Source organism: Heptranchias perlo, chromosome 35, assembly GCF_035084215.1.
Source record: "Heptranchias perlo isolate sHepPer1 chromosome 35, sHepPer1.hap1, whole genome shotgun sequence".
In the NCBI taxonomy this organism is placed as follows: Eukaryota; Metazoa; Chordata; class Chondrichthyes; order Hexanchiformes; family Hexanchidae; genus Heptranchias; species Heptranchias perlo.
The window spans coordinates 23,207,923-23,231,843 of record NC_090359.1 but is presented as its reverse complement, the minus strand read 5'-3'; the positions used below and the strand labels follow the sequence as shown (position 1 = coordinate 23,231,843).

The window sequence follows — 23,921 nt, the reverse complement described above, 5'->3', positions numbered from 1 at the left end:
AGAGGAAAGTTGATTCCGTTGTGTGTGAGTGCCTAGTGTTTATTACCTCTCTGCATCTCCATGGTGACTGTGTGTGACACAGATGCTCGGTAAGATAGTTGAATGCTAAATCTCACTCAATATCCCTTTTTACTCTTTTGAAACCACAACGTCTTACACTGAGGAGTTCAGACTTTCCTCTCAGTTTCTCAGTAAAATAAATTAAACATCCTTTACAGTTCTGTGTCCATCCAATCTCTGCACGTCTGGCCAGTCACCATCAATAGGCTTTAATCGTCTTTTTTGCTTTATCCAAAGACGTTTGCTGTCGGAGCTAAGGGTCACATTTTGCTATCTCAGAAAGAGTTCCTAGCCCTGACCTACCAATTGCTGTGCTTACCAGAAAACTTGGAGCAGCGTGGGCTCCAAGAACTGAAGGGCTGTTATTATAAAGATGACGGCCTGCAGATATGGTCCGCGATTCACAAGTAAGTGAGAGATTGAGGTTCATCCAGTGAGATGATTGTGAACGGAAAGCTCCCAGGTCCCTGTGTATAGGCAATGCTCGCTAGCATAATTAAAATCCCTAGATAATCAATAACTCTATCGAACGCAATAGGGTGAATTTTCCAAGACTCTGCTCTAGCATGGAGTCTCTTGAATACAGGCGACCTCAATGTAGATGCTAAACCTGGCTCCCTGCTAATGGTGAACAATCTGAGGTAGTTCTCCTCAGTAAGTGTGCCAAAGTGTAAATCTATAATCTGCTGCCTGTTGACCTCCCTCACATGCCTTCGTTGTACCACTTCAACTACGAGAAACAGTATTCGAGGAGCAAAAAAAAAACGACCCCCAAATTCAGAAGAATATTATGAATAAAAATGTTAGAATTATAAAACACGGACTAAAAGGTACAGTAAACATTACAAAAGAAAAATCAAAGCCTGTTCCCCTGCAAAGGCTCCATCACCCACGGAATTGTACTAGGCGCTCGTTTAAATATTGTTGCATTAAACCTGGGACCTTAGTGAGACTCGAGCACAAAGGGGTGAGCTTGGTGCACCAAATCGCAAATTGAAAGATTGGGTAAGAAGGTTAGTGCCACCACCCAGTTTTGTGCCCTTCAATTTCAATGGACACAGTGCAGGGCACAAAGCCAGTGCACTAATCCTGTCATGCGATATTCCAATCGTTGTGAGTGAGACATTATCAATCCCGCACCGAAACAGACGCAAGCATACTAGCACACAAAATGTAGCAGACCGCAGAAGTGCAGCCCAATAGGAAATGGGAGCAGGGCTTGTTCTCCCAATTCTCTGACCCCCCCCCCGTGTCTGTGGCACAGCACTGCAGAATCTGCCCCACTGTCTCTTATGAAGGTTTCTCCTCCTTCAGAGGATTAGGTGAATCTGGGAGAGTCCATGGCGGTGTGAGATGTGGGTAGTTCATTGGTGGGGGGCATGATTTAGTTGAGCTGAATTGTCTTTTCTTGTTCCGTGTTTTATGTTCTTATCATGTGGGATGGTCCTTTAGTAGACTTGTTATCACTGTAAATGCTAATGACCTTTAACCTGGGTATTCTGCGGTGAGCGGCTCACCTCTGTACTCCCCAAAACCTCTCCACCACCTTCAAAGCACAAGTCAGGAGTGTGATTTTCCAAAACTCTCTTGATTAAGGAATTGTCCTCTTGGATTGGAAAATTGCCAGTGTCACTCCATTATCTAAGAAGGGTGGGAGAGATAAACCAGGGAATTATAGACCGATTAGTCTAACATCTGTTGTGAGGAAGTTACTAGAATCTGTTATTAGGGACAGAGTGACTGAGCATTTGGACAAATATGAACTGATCAGAGAGCCAGCATAGATTTGTAAAGGGTAAGTTGAGGCTGGGGGTCAATTGAAAAATTCAAAACTGAGATTGATAGATTTTTGTTAGGCAAGGGTATTAAGGGTTACGGAACCAAGGCGGGTAAATGGAGTTAAGATACAGATCAGCAATGATCTAATTGAATGGCGGAACAGGCTTGAGGGGCTGAATGGCCTCCTCCTGTTCCTATGTTCCTATTCCTATGATAGAATACTCTCCACTTACCTGGATAGATGCAGCTGCGACAATACTCAAGAAGCTCGACACCATCCAGGACAAAGCAGCACGCGTGATTGGCACCCCAGCCACCACCCTAAACATTCACTCCTTTCAATATCTACAGGATGCACTGCAGCAACTCGCCAAGGCTTCTTCGGCAGCACCTCCCAAACCCACGACCTCCACCACCTAGAAGGACAAGGGCAGCAGGTGAATGGGAACACCATCACCTCCAAGTTCCCCTCCAAGTCACACACCATCCCGACTTGGACATATATCGGCCGTTCCTTCATTGTCGCTGGGTCAAAATCCTGGAACTCCCTACTTAACAGCACTATGGGAGTACCTTCACCACATGGACTGCTGCGGTTCAAGAAGGCGGCTCACCACCACCTTCTCAAGTGGCAACTAGGGCTGAAAGATCAATGCTGGCCTTTCCAGTGATGCCCACATCCCTAGAATGATTTTTTAAAAACTTGAAGGCTATGCAGAGCGTGTAAATGTTTTTGCACTCTTGAATGTGATCTTCAGGTTTGTCACCAAAATTGTGAGGTTCTACTATGAGAATGACCAGCAAGTAAAAGATGATCCTGAGCTGCAGGCCTGGATTAAGGACCTCACTGGAATTGGATTTCAAGACCTCAAAAACTCTGGTAAGTGAATGTAAACTGGTGGGTGAGCAAAAACTGCTGGAGATGGAGTCCTTACTTTTCAAAGAGAGTCTCATGACCAGGTTTCTCTCTAATTCAGTGTTAAGTTCTCCCTGGAGCACAACAGAAGCAATGATGTTCCTCTCCTGCGTGGCTCTTCTTCTTCTCATTGTTTTCTCCCCTCCTAAACACACTGACCTTTTCTGGGTTAGAGCCCTTTGATACCTCGCCCAAGTGGCCACTTTTCACGTGAGCCCAGTGGGGCCTCGATGTTAACCGCACCCCCCCACCCCTGAAGGGCAGGAAAGGGTCGGGTGAGGGGTTAGAATCTTGGAATTCCAAGCCCCGTCTCCAACCCACCACGTTACCGGCCAGCGATTCTGTCCCTCAAAGAAGCTCCTGCTAAAAACAGGCGGGGGTCTACTTAAGATGCAGAAGTCGAGAGGTGATGACGTCATCGGCGACATGACGTAATATTAATGACAAGGCAGGGGGAGTCCCCCGCTGCCTGCTGCCTGGCAGCAGAAACGTGGCAGGAGGATTCGACTGGCCAGAAAAGGCCAAAGTAGGTTCTAAAAACTTCCTTCTCTTTGAACTCCTTGTGGGCCAGAAGGAGGAGTTCTCCCCGCAGGTTCCTCAAAAAATCCGTGCGTCACCTTAGCCTACACCACCCCCCCCCACCCCTCCCACAATCACACAACGCGAAAAGGGGATCCCCAGCCTTCCATGACCTCCGCAATTGCCCTGGAACCCTTCCACCCACTGTCTGCCGGGGACCGTCCCCAAATGTCCCCGGCTGCAGCCTCCTGTGGCCAAATTCCCGCTCCAGCCCGCCGGCCAGGTAGTGAATCTGGCCAGGTAATCAGGCTGAAGTCCGGGAAGTTTTATTTAAATGAGGCCCTGCCATTAAGATCAGAAGTGTCCAGTCATGATGCTCCAGCCATCTTGGTGTGTGGGGCAAGCTTGATGGACCAGCTGGTCTTTTCCTTCCCGTCAATTTGGTACGTTCGTAAGTCCTGGAGTGGAGTTTATACCTACAGTGTTCCGACTCAGTAGCGAGAGTGCTGCCAACTGAGCCAAGCTTGCCCCTACTAAAGGGGCTTTTCATTTTGTTAAGATGTTTGTTAAATAAATAACAGACTACAGGGATCCCTCGGTCACTGGGTTTCCCCAAGGTCGTTTCATTCAAATCGAATTATTTCATTTTTTTACCATTTAACTTGGCTTTGACCATTTTTCAGTGAAGAACCTCTTGAGAGTGTTGAGGATATTGGGGAAGTTTGACTTAGTTTTGTGCTCATAAAGGTGAGGGATGATACTGCTGGGGAATGGAACACTCCTCACCAGCACTCCCAGTGCAGGTACAACACGGGTAGTTGCAGGGTGAAGCTCCCTCGGTACATCCAGTCAGCTTTGTTTTTTCAAACTGAGTCTTATTTTTGCTTTAGGAATTCCAATATCGTTCCATACCAGGATGGAACTCTGCAAATTCCTCACCATGGTGATCTTCACCTGCAGTGCCCAGCACGCGGCCGTGAATAATGGACAGGTAACCTTTCCATATCGCTCAGGCACTCTGTGTGCTTTTGTTGTTGGTTTATTTAATTTTTCCTGCAGTTTTCTACCTTTCTCTGCTCAAGGGGTGAGTTTCAATCCCACAGGCCACTGCAGTCTTTGGTGCCTCACTCAAGCGGGCTTTTTTTCATGCGTGAGCCTAGACGCTGAGTGTCGGTGGGCTATTGAACTGCAGAATCACCTTAACTGAGCTTGAAGCTGTCGTCGGCAAACATTCGCATGTGCAGACCTCCCCGACAAAGGTCGCGGGATAGTTTATCTGAACTCGGGCTGATTTTTGACCTTTCCTGGTCCAGGATCACTGAGGTCAACAGCTGCCCTGGCTGAGATCAGCTGACTCAGCACAGACCAGCGACTGAACCCGGGACCTTCTGCTCTGCGTGGCTCAGTATTACACTGGGCGGTGCCTTCAACCACTGAGCTATCGGGAGTAAAACATCCTGTTTCAATCCATTTTCATGAGTGGCAACAGGAACACTGAGACCCAGCACAGGTACAGAGCCTGAGCCCGGCTGCTCCCTGTATCTGTCTCCCTCTGTCTCATGTCAGCGTGGCTTAATAGTAGCAATCCCACCCGAGTCAGAAGGCTGTGGGTCTAAGTCCCACTCCAGGAATTGAACACATAATCTAGGCTGACTTTTAGTGCAGTTGAGGGAATGCTGCACTGTCAGAGGTGCCATCTTTCAGATGAAATGTTAAACCAAGGGCCAAATTGCTTCCTTTAGCAAACTAAAAGATCCAATGGCACTATTCAAAGACGAGCAAGGGAGTTCGCCTGGTGTCCTGAACAATATTTATCCCTCATTCAACACCCTCAAAACCGATTATCTGGTCATTTATCTCGTTGCAGTTTGTGGGACTTTGCATTGTGTTAATTGGCTGCCGCGTTTCCTGCACAATAACAGTGACCACGCTTCAAAAGTGGTTTATTCGCTGTGAGTAGGGGTGCCAACTCTGGTTGGACGTATTCCTGGAGGCCTGATCACGTGACATCTGATCACATGACGCGAGCCCGCAGGTTGCACGTTATTGTGTTTATCCTATAAAGGTTGGTCCCCTGTCAACTAAGTGTCTTTGGTCGCGGTTTCGTGCTAGCAGATATCGCCCGAGTAGCTCCAGGAAGCGGGAGGCCGCCTAAGAAAGTACACAGACGCAACCTACATGGGCAAAATTCAAACTCCACTTTTCTCGCAGTGCCCGGGAGATTTATCTTCGATTCCAGGAGACTTCTGGACAATCCGGGAGGGTTGGCAACCCTACCGAAGGGTCAAATAACTTGGCAACATTCACTGTCCAGGCTTACGCACAAAAGAATGGTCATTAGGCCAAGATACTGGGGAAGAGGGGAACAGCTGGCGTCTGTGGGTCAGTTCAAGAGGGGAAAAAATTTCCAAGGGATTGGGGATAACAGTAAACAGGAATTTGTGTTTCTGGTGATATTATTAGTGCAAATACAAACCGCCGCTACCAACTGGGATTAAATACACATTCAATATATTTAAGAAATTATACGCACACATGGTAGAAAATGAGAAGAAATGTTAGACAGGAACTCCAGACAGCCTCAAACATTGTTTAATTTTCTCTCTCATCTGGTCCGAACAGGAACAGGCTGCACTTAATTCCAAAACAGCCCGCCACAGAGTACATGCGTTGAAAGCAGTCGAATGTACTATCGTACACTGAAGGGGAAAATGCCACTCCCTGTCCCTACCTTTTCCCTGCAGGCCAAACGTGCTGTTTTGTTGGTTCATTTCTGCACTTTTATTTTAAAGTTCGGCTGCAGAACGTAAACTCGAGCCGACTTCATTGAGCGAGATGTACACAGGCACGCAAGTGCGAACACAAAGTACTTTTCTCCCGGGTTGCTAGCAGCAGTGCCCGAGGAGATCATTCATCTATTCCGGGAGTCTCCTGGACAATCCGGGAGGGTTGGCAACCCTAGCTGTGAAGCACTTTGGGACGTCCTGAGATTGTGAAAGGTGCTATGTAAACGCAAGTTCTTTCTGTCTTTCCGCCTTATTGAATTTGGTTTTCCTTCTGTCACTAAACAGTACGACTGGGGTGCCTGGGTGCCCAACTCGCCCTGCTCAATGAGGAAACCTCCTCCCACCACCAAGGGGACAGTCACTATGGAGCACATCATGGAAACCCTACCAGACATCACCCAGTCCTGTATCCAGATGGCAATCAGCTGGACCCTTTGTCGCCCACAGCCTGGAATGGTAAGCAATTGGCAAGTCAACACGATGTCTTACCCACTTCCGAAGAAAGAGAGAGAGTCCTATCAGGAAACCAGCTCAAAGCAGACTCTGAAAAGAATTTCCAATAATATATTTCTTCCTGTCCGTTGTTGTTATGTTTTTAATAGTCTGTGTCCTGTGGCAGTGGCTTAGACACTGACCTTTCAGCACTTTTACTTTGTTTCTAATCCAGTCCAGCCTAATAGGACTAAAGATTCCTCTCTGTTGGCTGTAAGGATCCTACCTGAATGTGTTGATTTTCCAATTTTTGAATATCAATCGACAAAAAAATATCATCTGAAAAGCCTCAGCTCATCTGCTGCTGAAACCCTCATCCATGCCTTTGTTACCTCTAGACTTGACTATTCCAATGCTCTCTTGGCCGGCCTCCCATTCTTCCACCCTCCATAAACTTGAGCTCATCCAAAACTCTGCTGCCCGTATCCTAACTCACACCAAGTCCCGTTCACCCATCACCCCTGTGCTCGCTGACCGACATTGGCTCCCAGTCCAGCAATACCTCGATTTTAAAATTCTCATCCTCGTTTTCAAACCCCTCCATGGCCTCGCCCCCTCCCTATCTCTGTAACCTCCTTCAGCCCTACAACCCTCCGAGATCTCTGCGCTCCTCCAATTCTTGCTTCTTGTGCGTCCCCGATTTTAATCACTCCACCATTGGCGGCCGTGCCTTCAGCTGCCTAGGCCCTAAGTTCTGGAATTCCCTCCCTAAACCTCACCGCCTCTCTACCTCTCTCTCTCCTCCTTTAAGACACTGCTTAAAACCTACCTCTGTCCTAATATCTCCTTAATGTGGCTCGCTGTCAAATTTTGTTTGATAACGCTCCTGTGAAACGCGTTGGGACATTTTCCTATGTTAAAGGCGCTATATAAATGCAAATTGTTGTTGTTGTAGACACTGTGAATTCAGCCCATGTGAGTCTGGACCCACAGCACATACAACCCCTAATTCAACACTAATTAGCATTAAATTCTCAACCTCAGAGACCACAGGACAACTGGGGGCCGATTTTCAGATGGCGGAGCGGGTACGTTGGGGGCGGGGGGGGCTCATAAAATGGCGGAATCCCGGAGCGGGTTCGGAGCCCGGCTCCAACTCGATGACTTCTAGGTTCCCTGGTGACGCGTTCGGGTGTGGGACTCCCACCAGCAATTAAAGCCGGCAGGATGCTGCTTTACATAGTTAGGTAGATAGTTGAGGTACTTGAGAGACCCCATTGAGTGGAGATTTTGGCAGGAATGCAATTTTGAAGGATCCTCAGCATGTTTCCCATGCTGTGGGAAACACTCCCTGTTATAGCAGACATGTTTCAGCCAGCAGCCAGTGGGAGATGCAACGGATTATTTGACAGGTGGGGGGAAAACCTCATTTATTGCAGCAGGGCACTCTGTCACTTCAAACAAAGTTTTGGCTTCAAGACCTTTGTCTTTCCACTCAAAATTCTTAATATATACCCAAAACTCTGCTGTGCAAACACATTTACCTACTTTGCGGACCCCCTCAAACTCACACTGTCAGGATGGGGGGGGTGCCATAGCTACATTCATCCTTCATCCGAGGACGAGCAACATCACCAGCCTCGCCAAGCACGCCATCCACCTCCGCCACGTGGAGCTCCACAACACATTGCTGCGCCACAGGCACCTGCACAACAGCACGGAGGGCAACAACAGAGAGAGCGACGTCGCAGGAGACACTACTCTCACAACAGGGTTTACAGACCGAGGCTCAGCTTCCTGAACTTCTCTAAGGAGCAGTGCATACGGAGACTCAGAGTCAGTCGCCAGGTAGTCGTGGACATCTGCGGCCCCCTTCATGCCAAGCTGCTCCTGGCTGGCCCGAGCAGCATCTCCTTACCTGTCGCTGTCAAAGTCACCACTGCTCTCAACTTCTTCGCCTCCGGATCGTCCGGGGACATCGCCGGGGTCTCTTAATCGTCTGCACACAAGTGCATAAGGCAGGTCACCGACGGCTTGTTTTGCAGGGCCTCGCACTACGTCAACTTCCCCATGGATGACCTCAGCCAGACGGAGAGGGCAGTGGGATTCCACGCTGTGGCTGGCTTCCCACTGGTGCAGGGTGTAATCGATTACACCCGTATAGCAATACGAGCACCTCCACACAGCCAGGACTGTTCATCAACAGAAAGGGCTATCACTCCATCAACACCCAGCTCATCTGTGACCACCGAAAGAGATTCCTTCACACGTGCGCCAGATACCCTGGCAGCTGCCACGATTCCTTCATCCGCTGGGAGTCCAACATCCCGCCCCTCTTTCACGCACCGAACACCCGCAAGGGCTGGCTCCTCGGGGACAAGGGATAACCCCTGCACACATGGCTTATGACACCTCTGAGCAACCCCACCACCGAGCTACAGCGTCGATATAACGACAGCAACATCGCTACTAGGTCTACAACTGAGCATGCTATAGGGCTGTTCAAGATGCGCTTCAGGTGCCTTGATCATTCTGGGAGAGCGCTTCAATACGCACCAGACAGAGTGGGATGCATTATAGTCGTGTGTTGTGCCCTGCACAACATGGCACAACAGAGAGGGGTGCCGTTGGAGGAGGCCCCATCCACATCTGCCACTCACATTGAGGAGGAGGAGGAGGAGGAGGACAAGGACGACGAGGAGGAGGCAGAGGAGGAGGAGCAACCCATGGGCAGAACAGCGGCTCACCTGGCTGTTCATGAGGCCAAGGACTCACTGATAAGTGAACGGTTCTCCTAACATCAGACAGTGCGAAGAGTCCAGTCCTCACCACCTGGACAGAGCAATGGCCACACCAGCACCACCCCCCCCCCCAGCCCCTGGCCCCCTGCACAAAATAGTCCTGCAACTACACATGCACCCACTGTAGAGTGACCCAATGGGTGGCATCAAGTGTGGGCGTTCACGGTGAACCTCATGAAAGGGCCTTATTACACAAGCCAGTCAAGAATGGCCAATATGTGGCAGTAGTGGTGACAATAATAATATTTAATGTGCCATTAACAAAAATAAATATAAATAAAAAACATGGCCAACCGTCAAGCACCCTTGTGCATCCCCTTTGTGCTCACAAAACCTTCGCTTTTGACCACTCCTACGTGGTGCATCCCCTGTGGCTGCAGCAGATGTAGTGGCAGGTTGCTCTTGTTCATGCCCTGACCGATTAGATGCTTTGGGCCGACGCCCTCTGGGTTTCGGTGCCCATAAGGGCCCCTCCAAAGACTGCTCCACCTGCACCTGTGCAGGGGCAGACTCAGCCACCTAGAGAGGAGGCAGCATTGCGGGTACTGGTTGAGAGGGGGCAACGAGTGAGGCGTGGGGGCGTCCCTACTTCCATGTCCCCTTTCTCCATCTTCCCTCCCATGGGCCAGGCCCACACCACTCCTACCACTCTGCTGGACGACAGTTTGGAGGACATGTGTGAAGCCTTGTGAGGCCAGTGTCAGAGTATCTGTCTGCCTGTTTAAGGCGGCAGAATGTTGTTCACTCTGAGTCCGAAGGGCCGTTGTCAGGGCCTCAATGGACTCATTGGTGAGCCATGCGTGAAGCTCCATGGAGGCTAGCCTTCCCTCCATCGCAGACATTCCCACACTTACCCCCGACACTATCTCAGAGATGCCCTCACATCTCTGTGACAGTATTTCAGCGATGCCATCCCTTACCTGTGCCTACATTCCACTCATGCAGGAGTTGGACTCCTCCATCCTTTGCGCGATTGTGGAGAGTGCGCGTGGCACTGTTCCAGCTGCTGCCCCTCGATCATTCTCCTTTTAAAGGATGGCCCCCAGGGTTCAGCATCTGTGTCGAGCTGAGCGGAGCCTGGGAAAGAGTGCGCCCACCGATGCGGACTCTCCACAGCTGTCCCTGCTAGCAGTGTCTGCCGTGCTCACATGTGTGTGGTGACTCACCATGTACGACACCAACTAAGTGAGGACGGGGACCCACCGAGGTGTGTGTATCTGCGCTGGTGGATGGCTCGCTCAGAGGCCGGCAGGTCCTCTGAGGAATCGCCCTCTGCCATCACAGCGGTCGTTGAAGGCCCTGTAAGAGAACAGAAGGCAATATTAAGCATAATGTCAGATGTTGAGATGCTGAAGATGGCAAGGCATGTTAACATCAATTGCTATTGTGTGTGTTGAATGTTAAAGTTCTGTCACCAGCCGTTTGTCGGGTGGCAGTCTCGGCGTCCCCGTGGGACAGGCACTCGAGGATGCAGCTCAGTTCCAGAGCCTCCTGCTCCGCATCCATGAGAACGATTAGATGTTGCGGCCTTCCTTCGGTCCTTGCCCTCTCCCGTGCATTCTGGGCTCTCTTCTCCTATAAGGGGAGAAAGTAGAGAGGCGTGAGTGAGTGATGGTGACATGGCCAACCGCTGAATGCATTGGTTTGGGTGAGGCTGACCATGAAAGATGCATCAGAAGATGAGTATGAGACAGAGCCGTGACATTGTATGAGGTTTGGGTTGAGTGGTAGTGGTGGGATGAGTACTGGGGAGGTGAGGAAGTGGTGAGTAAGTGCAGTTAAGTTGAGGATGAGCTTTGAGTGGGTGTGAGGAGTGATGATAGAGTAGTGTTGGCAGTGCAGAAGGAGTTGTAGGGTGGGGGCGGTGATGTGGAAGACGGAGTGTAGGAGAATGAGTAAGTGTACTCACTTTGGCTGACCTAGTTAGGTCATTGAAGCACTTCCTGCAGTGTATCCAGGTGCGGGAGAGGCTGCTGCTGCTGGTGACCTCCTCTGCCACCTCGAGCCAGGCCTTCTTGGTGGCAGAGACAGGCCACTTCCTCCTGTCCGCCGGGTAGAATATATCCCTCCTCCTCCTCACCCCATCCAGTATCACCTGGAGTGAGGCATCACTAAATCTGGGAGCAGCCTTTCCCCTGGGCTGCTCCATTCTGTAATTTTGGGTGTTTGCTCCTGGAGCAGCACTGGAGGACTGCCCCTTTAAATAGGGCTCCTCCAGCTGACAGCCTGTGATGCAGGTGCGCAGTCCGCCCGCTGCGCAGTTGACGACGGGAAACCCGGAAGCCACATTAAGTGGCTCCAATTTACCCGCGATCGCATGGGGAACATACGAATTTTACTGGGCGGGTTACCCACTCGTCCAGTCGCCCCCCCACCCCGTTACCATCCCGCCTCCCAGGTAATATCGGGGCCCTGGTGTGGGAAATGTAAAAAATATCACATTGGTGCAGATGGGGGTGCTCTGACAAGGCTGGTGCTGAGGCAGGTTATTGGGCAGAGTAGAGGGACCAAAAACATTTTCCAACTTTGTTAATGAGAGTAGGAAGGTCAAAGAACAGGGGAGTCCTTTAATTGATAAACTAGGTAAAACTATTACAGGTCAGGATATGTCAGATGTATCGAATGGATTTTTTGTATCAGTTTTCACAAAGGAGGGCGGCAGAGAATTCCAGTCACAGCATAAGGGGCGAAGGGATCCATAAAACTTATAGGAGTTAGTAACAGAAACTGGACAGATTGAATATCCACAAGACTCCTGGACCAAACAGATACATCGCAGAAACCTCAAGGAATCTACAGAGGAAATTACTGATACTTTCTTCGGTTGATATTTTCAGAGTTTCCGAAACACTGGAGCAGTTCCCGAGGACTGGGAGATGGCAAATGTGGTTCCAACGGTGAAAAATGGACTAAGGCACCAGCTTGGTAATTGCAGAGCAGTTAGAGTAACATCCGTAGTAGGGAAAATGAAGTCAGGATGCTTTTTTAAAACGTTCAGGTGCAGTGGGCTAACAGCTCAGACTGAGGGGATGAACATGACCTCAGGCCGCTGGATGTAAGGACCTCTGCATGAAATGTATTTGGTCAGTCACACCCCAGGTCCTAGTGATTGTGGGCCCACAGCACAAAGTTGCCCCAATTTCTAGCTGACCGTGCAGTCCCCAACTGAATACAAATGATTTATTTTTTTGTGCAGAGAGAACTTGGTAATTATGAGGAGTATTTCACTGAAGAAGCGGTGAAAAAGATCATCGGGGAATTTCAGGAAGAGCTGAAGGGAATCGACCGCACGATCCAGGAGCGCAACGGGGGCCTGGCCCTGAAATATGAGAACCTGCGTCCCATAAACATCGAGAACAGCATCACTATCTAAAGAGCAGAGTGGCCAGGCTCAGGGAAGAATGTGCAGATGTCTCTAGATCCCTGATGGTTGCCTGGGGGCTTTTAAACATCTGGGGCAGTTACTCAGTAATGGGCAATGGCGGGGTGGGGGGGATTTTAAAGGAATATTTTTTTGTTGAAAATACCATCCCGGTATGTTTTAAATAAAACAATTTTATGATTATTGCGGTGCAGTAATCGGTTCTGCTTTCTCAACCCCTGGTGTGACACTGACACAGGACATACCAACTGGCTATAGATTCACCTCCAGCGTGTCTTTAAAGACATGGAATGGTAATGTATAGAGGGGCATGAGGGGAGCACGGACTCCCAGACCTACTCAGGGATTAGTCTATGGTCGGCACTGGTGCACCTTGTAAGAGCAGGCATACTGGCTAACCAACTGGCATTACCGGGCTCTACCTGACAATCCAGGCCAGGAATGTGGCCTGGACCCCACCCCCCCCAAAGATTAAAAAAGTTAATAAAGACATTTTGCACCATTTCAAGATGGTCCCCTTTGTACAAGGACATCTGAAACCCTCTGGCCTGAGGCACTTTGATCAACTTTACGGTCACTTTGTGGGGACAGGCCAAATATTGAAGGCAGGCAAGTAGGATGACCTCTCCCTGACCCTGTGAACTGTGACAGGGTCAGTGGTGGAGGTCAGGAGGGGTGCATCTCAGCACTTAAGATGCACTGCAGATCTTCATCCTCTCTGTGGTTTAGGATGAGGTTTATTTAAAGTGACAGGTGAGCGATAGCAAGAGACAATACAGCAGCTTGCGCCATTGTTTACTGAATTTTTAACTCTTGCTACAAAAACAACAAATGATGTGACACTTGGCTAACTACTGGTTAATAGCAAGCCTGGACCGGCATATGTACAGTAACTCTTATCTGTGGGGTTTCGTAATGGTCCATGTGATCACCTCTGCACAGGCTGTGATAAAGTGGTAGGGGACAGGACTTGTGAGCTGAGAAACAGAGTCCCTGATTTACCTCTGTCTGAGCGTGGAGCTGTAAACAATCCCCACCCCGTCTCAGAGGTGCTCTGTAAGACCTCTCCTCAACCAAGATAACCAGGCCACTTGAGCTCAAGATTTTCATCTATTCCCAGAACAAAAGGAATCAAGATGGTAATCTCACAAACAAATACAGCAGATATAGCCCCAGTGGCCTAATGGATAAGGCACTGGCTTCCGGAGTCAGGGATTGTGGGTTCGAGTCCCATCTGGGGTGAGCTTGGTTTTAAATCATCTTCATTTGTATATTCAAGGCTGAGATTGATAAAATTTTGGACTCTAGGGGAATCAAGAGATATGGGGATCGGGCGGGCAAGTGGAGTTGAGGTCGAAGATCAGCCATGATCTGATTGAATGGCGGAGCAGGCTCGAGGGGCTGTATGGCCTAATCCTGCTCCTATTTCTAATGTTCTGTCACTTACAGTGGGGTTCAAAGCCTGCGATCCACATCCCTGCCATCAAGTGTTAAGTGTTGCCTGTTTTCACCTGTAGCCCCACCTTTTTTTAAATGTATAAACCTTGTAGCTGCGTTTCCGGGCACTCAGTGTGACAAGTGCTACAGTCTGGGATTGAATGGATCGAGATCTAGATTTTTCCAACTGTCAAAATGGTCACCTACGAAGTCACTTTCAGGACTGGGACCGCACTGTATTCAGGAACAGACAGTTACGTGCACTGTATGCTGATCGGAGAGAGGGGAAAGAGCCAGTCAACCTTGGAATATGAACAGACAAGTCCCGACTTGAACAGTGTCAGCTACCCATAAGAAAGCAGTGCCATCATTGAAGAAAGCATTTTTTTTAGTATACAAGCTTCAGGAATAATGCATTTGTAAGTCAACAAATACACGGGTTAATCAAGGACAGTCAGCATGGATTTGTTAACTTCTTCACTCAGAGGGTAGTAGGTCTGTGGAATTTGCTGCCCCAGGAAGCTGTGGAAGCTACATCATTAAATAAATTTAAAACAGAAATAGACAGTTTCCTAGAAGTAAAGGGAATTAGGGGTTACGGGGAGCGGGCAGGAAATTGGACATGAATTTAGATTTGAGGTTAGGATCAGATCAGCCATGATCTTATTGAATGGCGGAGCAGGCTCGAGGGGCCGATTGGCCTACTCCTGCTCCTATTTCTTATGTTCTTATGTTAAGGGAAGGTTGTGTCTGACTAACTTGATTGAATTTTTTGAGCAGGTATCAAGGAGGGTCGATGAGGGTAACGCATTTGATGTAGTCTACATGGATTTTACAGCAAGGCTTTTGACAAGGTCCCACATGGCAGACTGGTCAAAAAAGTAAAAGCCCCTGGGATCCAAGGGAAAGTGGCTAGTTGGATCCAAAATTGGCTCGGTGGCAGGAAGCAAATATTAATGGTTGACAGATGTTTTTGCGACTGGAAGGCTGTTCCCAGTGGGGTCCCGCAAGGCTCAGAACTAGGTCCCTTGCTTTTTGTGGTATATATTAATGATTTGGACTTGAATGTTTGCAGATGATATAAAAATTGGCCGTATGGTTGTTAGTGAGGAGGAAAGCTGTAGGCTGCAGGAAGATATCAATGGATTGGTCAGGTGGGCAGAAAAGTGGCAAATGGAATTCAGTCCAGAGAAGTGTGAGGTATTGCATTTGGGGAGGGCAAACAAGGCAAGGGAGTACTCAATAAGTGGGAGGATACTGAGAAGTGTAGTGGAACAAAGGGACCTTGGAGTGCATGTCCACAGATCCCTGAAGGTAGCAGGACAGGTAGAGAAGTAGGTTAAAATGGCACATGGGATATATTCCTTTATTAGCCGAGGCATAGAATATAAGAGCAGGGAGATTATGCTAGAACTGTATAAAACATTGGTTAGGCCACAGCTTGAGTACTGCATACAGTTCTGGTCACCACATTACAGGAAAGATGTACTAGATTGCACTAGAGAGGGTACAGAGGAGATTTACGAGGCTATTGCCAGGGCTAGAGAATTTTACCTATGAGAAAAGATTGGGTAGACTGGGGTTGTTTTCTTTGGAACAAAGGAGGCTATGAGGAGATTTAATTGAGGTGTATAAAATTATGACAGGCCGAGATACAGTGGATAGGGAGGACCTTAGCAGAGGGGTCAGTGACTGGGGGCATAGATTTAAAGTAATTGGTAGAAGGATTAGACGGGAGCGGAGGAGAAATTTTTTCACCCAGAACGTGGTGGTCTGGAATTCACTGCCTGAAAGGGTGGTAGAGGCAGAAACCCTCAACTCATTTAAAGAGTACTTGGATGTGCACTTGAAATGCCGTAACCTACAGGGCTACGGACCAAGTACTGGAAAGTGGGATTAAGCTGGATAGCTCTTTTTCGGCCAGCATGGACACGGTGGGCCAAATGGCCTCCTTCTATGATCCTATGAAAAATGTACACAAATCTTAAGAACCCCAATTTCAAAGCCAATGTTCTGCATTCAAAATAGTTAATACTTTGTTATTGTCTGTTTACTGAACTCTACAAAAAACTCTCGTTGTCAGATGTGGGTGCTGGAATAGCATGAGTTGCTCTGAATGTGAAGTGTACAGAGCTGTATTTCTAGCCACAAGCTTTACGAACTAAATTCTGGAAATTAATACATGTTCTGTTCTGAGATTAAACAATGTCATATATCAAGGGCGGTCAACCAGTGCCTCCTGAGCTGCACATGGCTCTGCTGTGGTTCAAGTGTAACTGTTTAAAAGCTTTGTTTAGCTGCCGTCAGAACAATGTAGAATCATAGAATCATAGAAAATTTATGGCACAGAAGGAGGCCATTCGGCCCATCGTGTCCGCGCCGGCTGAGAAACGAGCCACCCAGCCTAATCCCACTTTCCCGTATTTGGTCCATGGTCCTGCAGGTCACGGCTCTTCAGGTGCACATCCAGGTATTTTTTTAATGAGTTGAGGGTTTCTGCCTCTACCGCCCTCTCAGGCAGTGAGTTCCAGACCCCCACCACCCTCAGGGTGAAATTTTTTTTCCTGATTTCCGTTCTAATCCTTCTACCAATCACTTTAAATCTATGCCCCCTGGTTATTGACCCCTCCACTAAGGGAAATAGGTCCTTCCTATCTAGGCACCTCATAATTTTGTACACCTCAATCAAATCACCCCTCAGCCTCCTATGTTCCAAGGAAAACATCCCCAGCCTTTCCAATCATCATAGCTAAAATTCTCCAGTCCTGGCAACATCCTCGTAAATCTCCTCTGCACCCTCTCCAGTGCAATTATATTCTTCCTGTAATGTGGTGACCAGAACTGTGCGCAGTACTCAAGCTGTGGCCTAACTAGTGTTTTATACAGTTCCAGCATAACATCCCTGCTTTTATATTCTATGCCTCGGCTAATAAAGGAAAGCATTCCATATGCCTTCTTAACCACCTTATCTACCTGTCCTGCTACCTTCAGGGATCTGTGGACATGCACTCCAAGGTCCCTCACTTCCTCTACACCTCTCAGTATCCTCCCATTTATTGTGTATTCCCTTGCCTTGTTTGCTCTCACCAAATGCATTACCTCACATTTCTCCGGATTGAACTCCATTTGCCACTTTTCTGCCCATCTGACCAGTCCATTGATATCTTCCTGCAGTCTGCAGCTTTCCTCCTCACAATCAACCACACGGCCTATCTTTGTGTCGTCCGCAAATTTCTTAATCACGCCCCCTACGTTTAAGTCCAAATCGTTAATGTATACCACAAAAAGCAAAGGTCCTAGTACCGAGCCCTGCAGCACCCCACTGGAAACAGCCTTCCAGTAGCAAAAACATCCGTCGACCATTACCCTTTGCTTCCTGCAACTGAGCCACTTTTGGATCCAATTTGCCACAGTCCCTTGGATCCCATGGGCCTTTACTTTTTTGACCAATCTACCATGTGGGACCTTGTCAAAAGCCTTGCTAAAATCCATGTGGACTACATCAATTGCGCTACCCTCATCGATCCTCCTTGTCACCGCCTCAAAAAATTCAATCAAGTTAGTCAGACACGACCTCCCCTTAACAAATCCGTGCTGACTGTCCTTGATTAGTCCATGCCTTTCTTAATGACAGTTTATCCTGTCCCTCAGAATTGATTCCAATAATTTGCCCACCACCGAGGTTAGGCTAACTGGCCTGTAATTACTCAGTCCATCCTTCGCTCCCTTTTTAAACAACGGTACAATGTTAGCGGTCCTCCAATCCTCCGGCACTACAACTGTATCCAGTGAAGTTTGAAAAATGATTGTTAAAGCCTCCGCTATTTCCTCCCTGGCTTCTTTTAATAGCCTGAAATACATTTCATCTGACCCTGGTGATTTATCCACTTTCAAAGATGCTAATTCTCGTAATACTTCCTCTCTCGCTATGTTTATCCCATCCAATATTACACACTCCTCCTCCTTAACTTCAGTCCCTGCATCATCCCTCTCCTTTGTGAAGACAGATACAAAGTATTCATTAACAACCACACCCACATCTTCCGCCTCTACACATAGTTTACCCTTTTTGGTCTCTAATAGGCCCTACTCTTTCTTTGGTTATCCTCTTGCTCTTTATGTATTTATAAAACATCTTTAGGTTTTCTTTGATTTTACCTGCTAATATTTTTTCACGCCCTCTCTTTGCTTTCCTGATTTCCTTTTTAACTTCACCCCTGCACTCTGTATACTCCTGAGTTCCCGGTGTCCATCATAGGCTTTCTTTTTCTGCCTTATCTTACCCTGAATGATTCTTGACATCCAGGGGGCTCTAGATTTGGCTGCCCCTCCCTTTTTCTTTGAGGGAACATGTTTACCCTGAACCCCTTGAATCACCCCTTTGAATGTCTCCCACTGCTCTGACACTGATTTACCTTCAAGTAGCTGTTTCCAGTTTACTTCTGCTAAATCACTTCTCAGTTTAGTAAAATTGGCCTTTCCCCAATTGAAAACTTTAACTCCTGCTCTGTCTTTGTCCTTTTCCATAACTATGCTAAAACTAACTGTATTATGATCACTACCACCAAAATGCTCTCCCACTGCTACTTCTTCCACCTGCACCTCTTCATTTCCTGGAACTAAATCCAGAACTGCCCCCCACTCTCGTTGGGCTTGCTATATACTGGCTAAAAAAATTCTCCTGTATGCAATTTAAGAATTCTGCGCCCTCTATATCATTCACACTGTTTGTATCCCAGTTAATATTAGGGTAGTTGAAATCCCCTACTATTACTGCCCTATTGTTTTTGCACTTCTCAGAAATTTGCCTACATATTTGCTTCTCTATCTCCCTCTGACTGTTTAGGGGTCTATAGTACACTCCCAGTAGTGTGACTGCCCCTTTTTTTTCCTTTAGCTCAACCCATAAGGCCTCATTTGATGCTCCTTCTAAAATATCATCCCTCCTCACAACTGTAATTGTTTCCTTAACCAAAATTGCCACCCCCCCTCCTTTTTTATCCCCCGCTCTATCGCGTCTGAAAACCCTGTAACCAGGGACCTTGAGCTGCCAGTCCTGCCCCTCATTAAGCCATGTTTCTGTAATAGTTAAGATATCATACTGTCACATGTCTATCTGTGCCCTCAGCTCATCCGCCTTATTTCCTATACTTGCATTGAGGTAAATACATTTAAGGACTGCCAAACTCCTCTGTTGTTTATTTTCTAACCTTCGTTCCCTCTGCCTTCCAGACTCACTCACTAATTTTCTGCCTTCCATTTCCAGTTCTGACTTTATCCTATCTGAATCCACACTCAGGTTCCCATCCCCCTGCCAAGCTAGTTTAAACCCTCCCCGACAGCACTAGCAAACCTCCCCGCAAAGATATTGGTCCCGGCCCTGTTGAGGTGCAGCCCGTCCGGCTTGTACAGGTCCCACCTCCCCCAGAACCGGTCCCAATGCCCCAGGAATCTAAAGCCCTCCCCCTTGCACCACCTTTGCAGCCATGCATTCATCTGCTCTATCCTCCTATTTCTACTCTCAATAGCGCGTGGCACTGGGAGTAATCCAGAGATTACCACCTTTGAGGTCCTGCTTTTTAATCTTTTTCCTAACTCCTTAAATTCTGCCTGCAGGACCTCATCCCTCTTTCTACCTATGTTGTTGGTCCCCATATGGACCACAATCTCTGGCTGTTCACCCTCCCCCCCCACAGAATGTTCTGCAGCCGCTCAGTGACATCCATGACCCTGGCACCAGGGAGGCAACATACCATCCTGGAATCATGCCTGCGGCCGCAGAACACCTGTCTGCTCCCCTAACTATGGAATCTCCTACCACTATTGCTCTCCTGACCTGTCTCCTCCCCCCCTGTACAGCTGAGCCACCCATGGTGCTCTGGTCTTGGCTCTGGCTGCACTCCCCAGGGGAACCCTCTCCCCCACCAGTATTCAGAACTGAATACCAGTTAGAGAGTGAGATGCTGAGAGGGAGAGTAAAGCTCCCTCTACACTGTCCCATCAAACGCTCCCAGGGCAGGTACAGCACGGGTACCTACCTGCCTGGTCCTCCTTTTCTGTCTGGATGTCACCCAGTCCCTCTCTGCCTGCACTCTCTCAAGCTGCGGGGTGACCACCTCCTGAAACATGCTATCCATGAAACTCTCAGCCTCACGAATGCACTGCAGTCAAGCCAGCTGCTGCTCAAGGACCGAAAGCTGGAGCTCGAGCTCCTCCTGCTGACGACACTTCCTGCACCTGTGGTTGTCCAGGACACTGGAAGTGTCCTGGAGTTCCCACATGGCACAGGATGCGCATTCCACTGGTCTGAGCTGCCCTGCCATACCTCTGTTTTTAGATTATTAACTAAACTAAAGCAAATCAAGCCTTAAAACCGGTTATTTATAGTTTTATTACTCTAGTTAATAAACTGGTTTAAGTTTTCTTTTTATGCTCCCAGCTTTTACTATAATTTTACACAATTCCCTAACTCAGGGGTGGGGGGGGGGGGAAAGCAGCTGTAACACTTACCAGCCAAACACCCACCTTCTCTCCTGTGATGTCACTGACTGCTGGGTCCGAGGGAGTGTAGGCCCTCGAGCCTTGACCTTTATTTGCACTCCAATGCCGATTCCTGCGCTCCCGTAGGTCTGCTCCCGCCTCCTGCTGCGCTCCCAATGTGAGGTGCAAAATAATAAAGAATTCAATCAGTCGCAACTAACCCAGCAGGATTCCTTCTATTCTGATGTGTCTATGATACATATTGTGACGTTATTGTGATATGTTTATTATTTACTGTTGGCCGTGCAGTAAGATCTTTGCCACCCTCTGGGAGGTTGCAACACACTGTTACATTTTAGAGGTTTCGCACTAGATAGTCTACTTTGATTCAGTGCCTCAGACAACGCCCAAAAATGCGCCTAGTGTGCCCTGTGTACTGGAGTACGCCTTTACTTGCCCAATGTTTAGGTAAACAATAACGAGATTCTGTCTTACTGGAAGTTACTGGATGAATGTTTGGATTCATCGCATTACATGGAAATTACGGCACAGAAACAGGCCATTCGGCCCTACTGGTCTATGCCAGCGTTTATGCTCCACACAAGCCTCTGTGGGGTTCAAAACCCCTTTAACAAAAGACATTTGAAGGAAAGGGTTAACTGTACCCCTTTTAAACAAAGACATTTGAAAACCTGCAAACAAAGTAATGTGGTAAACTGTGTTCTCGCAAATCCTGTTCTTCCTTCAATGACGCTGATGGCATTGGAGAAGTGTGAGTTTCAGGATCGAAGACATTGTACTGCGAATAGATATCGAGATTATTAAATAAATAAGCTAGATGGATAATATTGAGCTTAAAGCGTTGTCAGGCTTTCAAAACGCAAAGGCTTTTGGAAGCACAAGCTTTTCAACACAGCAGTAGTAATGTAAGAAAAGACAACAAGGACATACATCAAAGGCTTCCGATCGGGAAAGCAGTGATAGGTGTGAAAAAAAAAAAGCACGGGCCTCTCATTCCTATCTGGTAATCTGTTCAAAAGAACTGGGATTTGTAAAACCTCAAATAGTATTGCATCCAGCATATGGTCAAATGGTATCAGGAATGGATTTGAAGCCACTGAAGCGATCAAAATTGGAAACGTCAGGACCATTAAGAATGTCTGGGCGTAGAAATGTAAGGGGCCATCTCTACATGCAAGGCCATAAACAGATACAGTAAAGGGGCCTTTTACAACCCATCGCTCGAGCACATGGGGGGAAAATTTGGATAGGGGCCATTTTTGGGCGCAGGTAGCGTGATGGGCTATTACCCCGTGCCCAATGATCCCTGCGCAGGCAGTACGCAAGTTTAGGCCGACCCCAGGACTTACCTGCAATCAGCGTTCCATTCCGGGCCTTGCATGTGGAATCAATGCAATCGCGCTTTCCACCAGCAGGGGAGCTCAATCTCTTACAGGGAGGATGTTTCTTAGAAATCGCTTAAAGGTAGCTGGTACCTGTTATTTGCTGAAAATAACAGTCTACTGTCTGCACGGAGTCTGAACAGAGATCAGACATTGCACACGTAAAACACAGATGCAGGTCCCATCCCTATGTTTACACACTGATGAGTTTCATTAAAACATTGAATAAAAGTTGCACACTACTGAATCCCACATCTTCCAATCTGCATGCCAGACCTCACCAATCTGCCGATCTGAGTTGGTACCAGGCCTGCAAGAGTGTATGCACCAAGTTCTTTGCTGATGCATCAGAGACCTTGGTGCAAGAGGTGGACAGAAGGAGGCAACATCCTATATCTGCAGGGTGGGTGGGGGTTCAAGTGGCCCTCCAGACATATATCCAAAAGGCAGTGGGAGGCAGCGGAGGACGAAGTCAATGCCAGGTGCACAGCATCATGAACTTGGATACAGTGCAGGAAGAAGTTCAATGCTTTGACATGAGTGGGCAAGGTGAGTGAGGTCAACTGTCAAGTGGCGTCTCCTGCCAACTGCACCGCGCACTACACCCCCCATCCCCCACATACCAATAGACTCACTCTTTCCATAAGTGTTCAACTCTTCCTCTCACCCTTACACATTACCACTGTTTCAAGCCACCCACCCACAACTCGCAGGCCACACACGCTGGCAGCTATTCAACCATGACAGGCACATCACCCAGACACACGTCCCGCTTTCTTGCAGGAGAAGGTGGTGCATATCAGGAGGCAGCAAGTGGCATTTAGCCCGTCGAGCCTGTTCCACCATTCAATGAGATCATGGTGGACCTGTGACCTAGCTCCATATACCTGCCTTAGCCCCGTATCCCTTAATACCCTTGGTTCACAGAAATCTATCATTCTCAGATTCAACATTCGCAAGTGAGCTAGCGTCAACTGCCGTCTGCAGAAGAGCGTTCCAAACGTCTCCCACGCTTTGCGTGTAGAAGCATTTCCTAACTTCACTCCTGCGTGTCCTGGCTCTAAATGTTAGGCTATGTCCCCGTGTCCCAGTATTGAAGTCTAGGAGACCTCCAAAGACAATTACAAATGTCTCGGCAGCCAGAAGCAATAATCCAGCCACTAACCTGTAAATCCTGCATGGTCCCTTTAAATAGCGCTGGTGGGGGTCCTCCAGGCAGTCTAAGGCACGTTCAGATGGTCGGGGTTAAGACTGTGCGTTGAATTGAGCGTTAAGTGCCAAAATGGTGTCTGTCACTTTAAATCAGCGTTGCACACTGATTGAAGCCATTTTCTCCCTACTTTACATGATTCCAGCATTCGTTATCTGCGTCTGCGCTAACTCCTATACCAAGATGGCGTCTGGCGCAGGTCTCGCTGGAAACATGCGTGCGCATCCAAAACGCCATCTTGGATGTCGGAGAGGCTGTGTCACACCGAAACAACGGGTGCTACACGGCCCAATTTAGCGCCCATGGTCTTTTCAACATCAAAGGGTCGCCAGTCACACGATCAAAGCCTAAACTGTCAATCGTTGAAGTATGTTAATGATTGAGGCAGAGCCACAGGGAGCGATTGGACAAAAAGAATGACACTCCCCAATCCTACGTCCTATTGGTAAAAAAACAATATAAAAAGACTTTGAGGTAACAGTCTTGTCTTCACCAGATGACAGTCAGGAATGCACACTGCAGTTGAACATCATGCAAGAAGAGGACCTTGAATTCTGAAAAGCTAATCAAACTTCAGGCCTGATGAGCAGTTCTGGGCACCGCACCTTCGGAAGGCCATATTGGCCTTGAAGGGAGTGCAGCGTAGGTTTACTAGAATGATACCTGGACTTCAAGGGTTAAGTTATGAGGAGAGATTACACAAATTGTTGTTGTAT

The 23,921-nt window shown here is 48.1% G+C and overlaps 1 protein-coding gene and 1 non-coding gene across 3 annotated transcripts in view; both read left to right on the top strand.

Annotated features, from left to right (window-relative positions):
- LOC137302171 (polyunsaturated fatty acid 5-lipoxygenase-like) overlaps positions 1-12,858 on the top strand; it is a 31,765-nt gene extending 18,907 nt beyond the window's left edge. The window contains exons 10-14 of one of the 2 annotated variants that reach the window (XM_067971835.1): positions 298-467; positions 2,598-2,719; positions 4,165-4,265; positions 6,346-6,516; positions 12,490-12,858. In XM_067971835.1, the coding sequence (XP_067827936.1) occupies positions 298-467; positions 2,598-2,719; positions 4,165-4,265; positions 6,346-6,516; positions 12,490-12,666 (741 nt within the window). In that variant the 3' untranslated portion in view covers positions 12,667-12,858. Of the gene's footprint in view, positions 1-297; positions 468-2,597; positions 2,720-4,164; positions 4,266-6,345; positions 6,517-12,130; positions 12,452-12,489 lie in introns of those variants that run through there. The other variant, XM_067971834.1, reaches the window with a different exon arrangement.
- Positions 12,859-13,844: 986 nt separating this feature from the next.
- Positions 13,845-13,917, top strand: trnar-ccg (transfer RNA arginine (anticodon CCG)). The gene has a single exon. It is a non-coding gene; the product is annotated as a tRNA-Arg (tRNA).
- Positions 13,918-23,921: the final 10,004 nt, after the last annotated feature.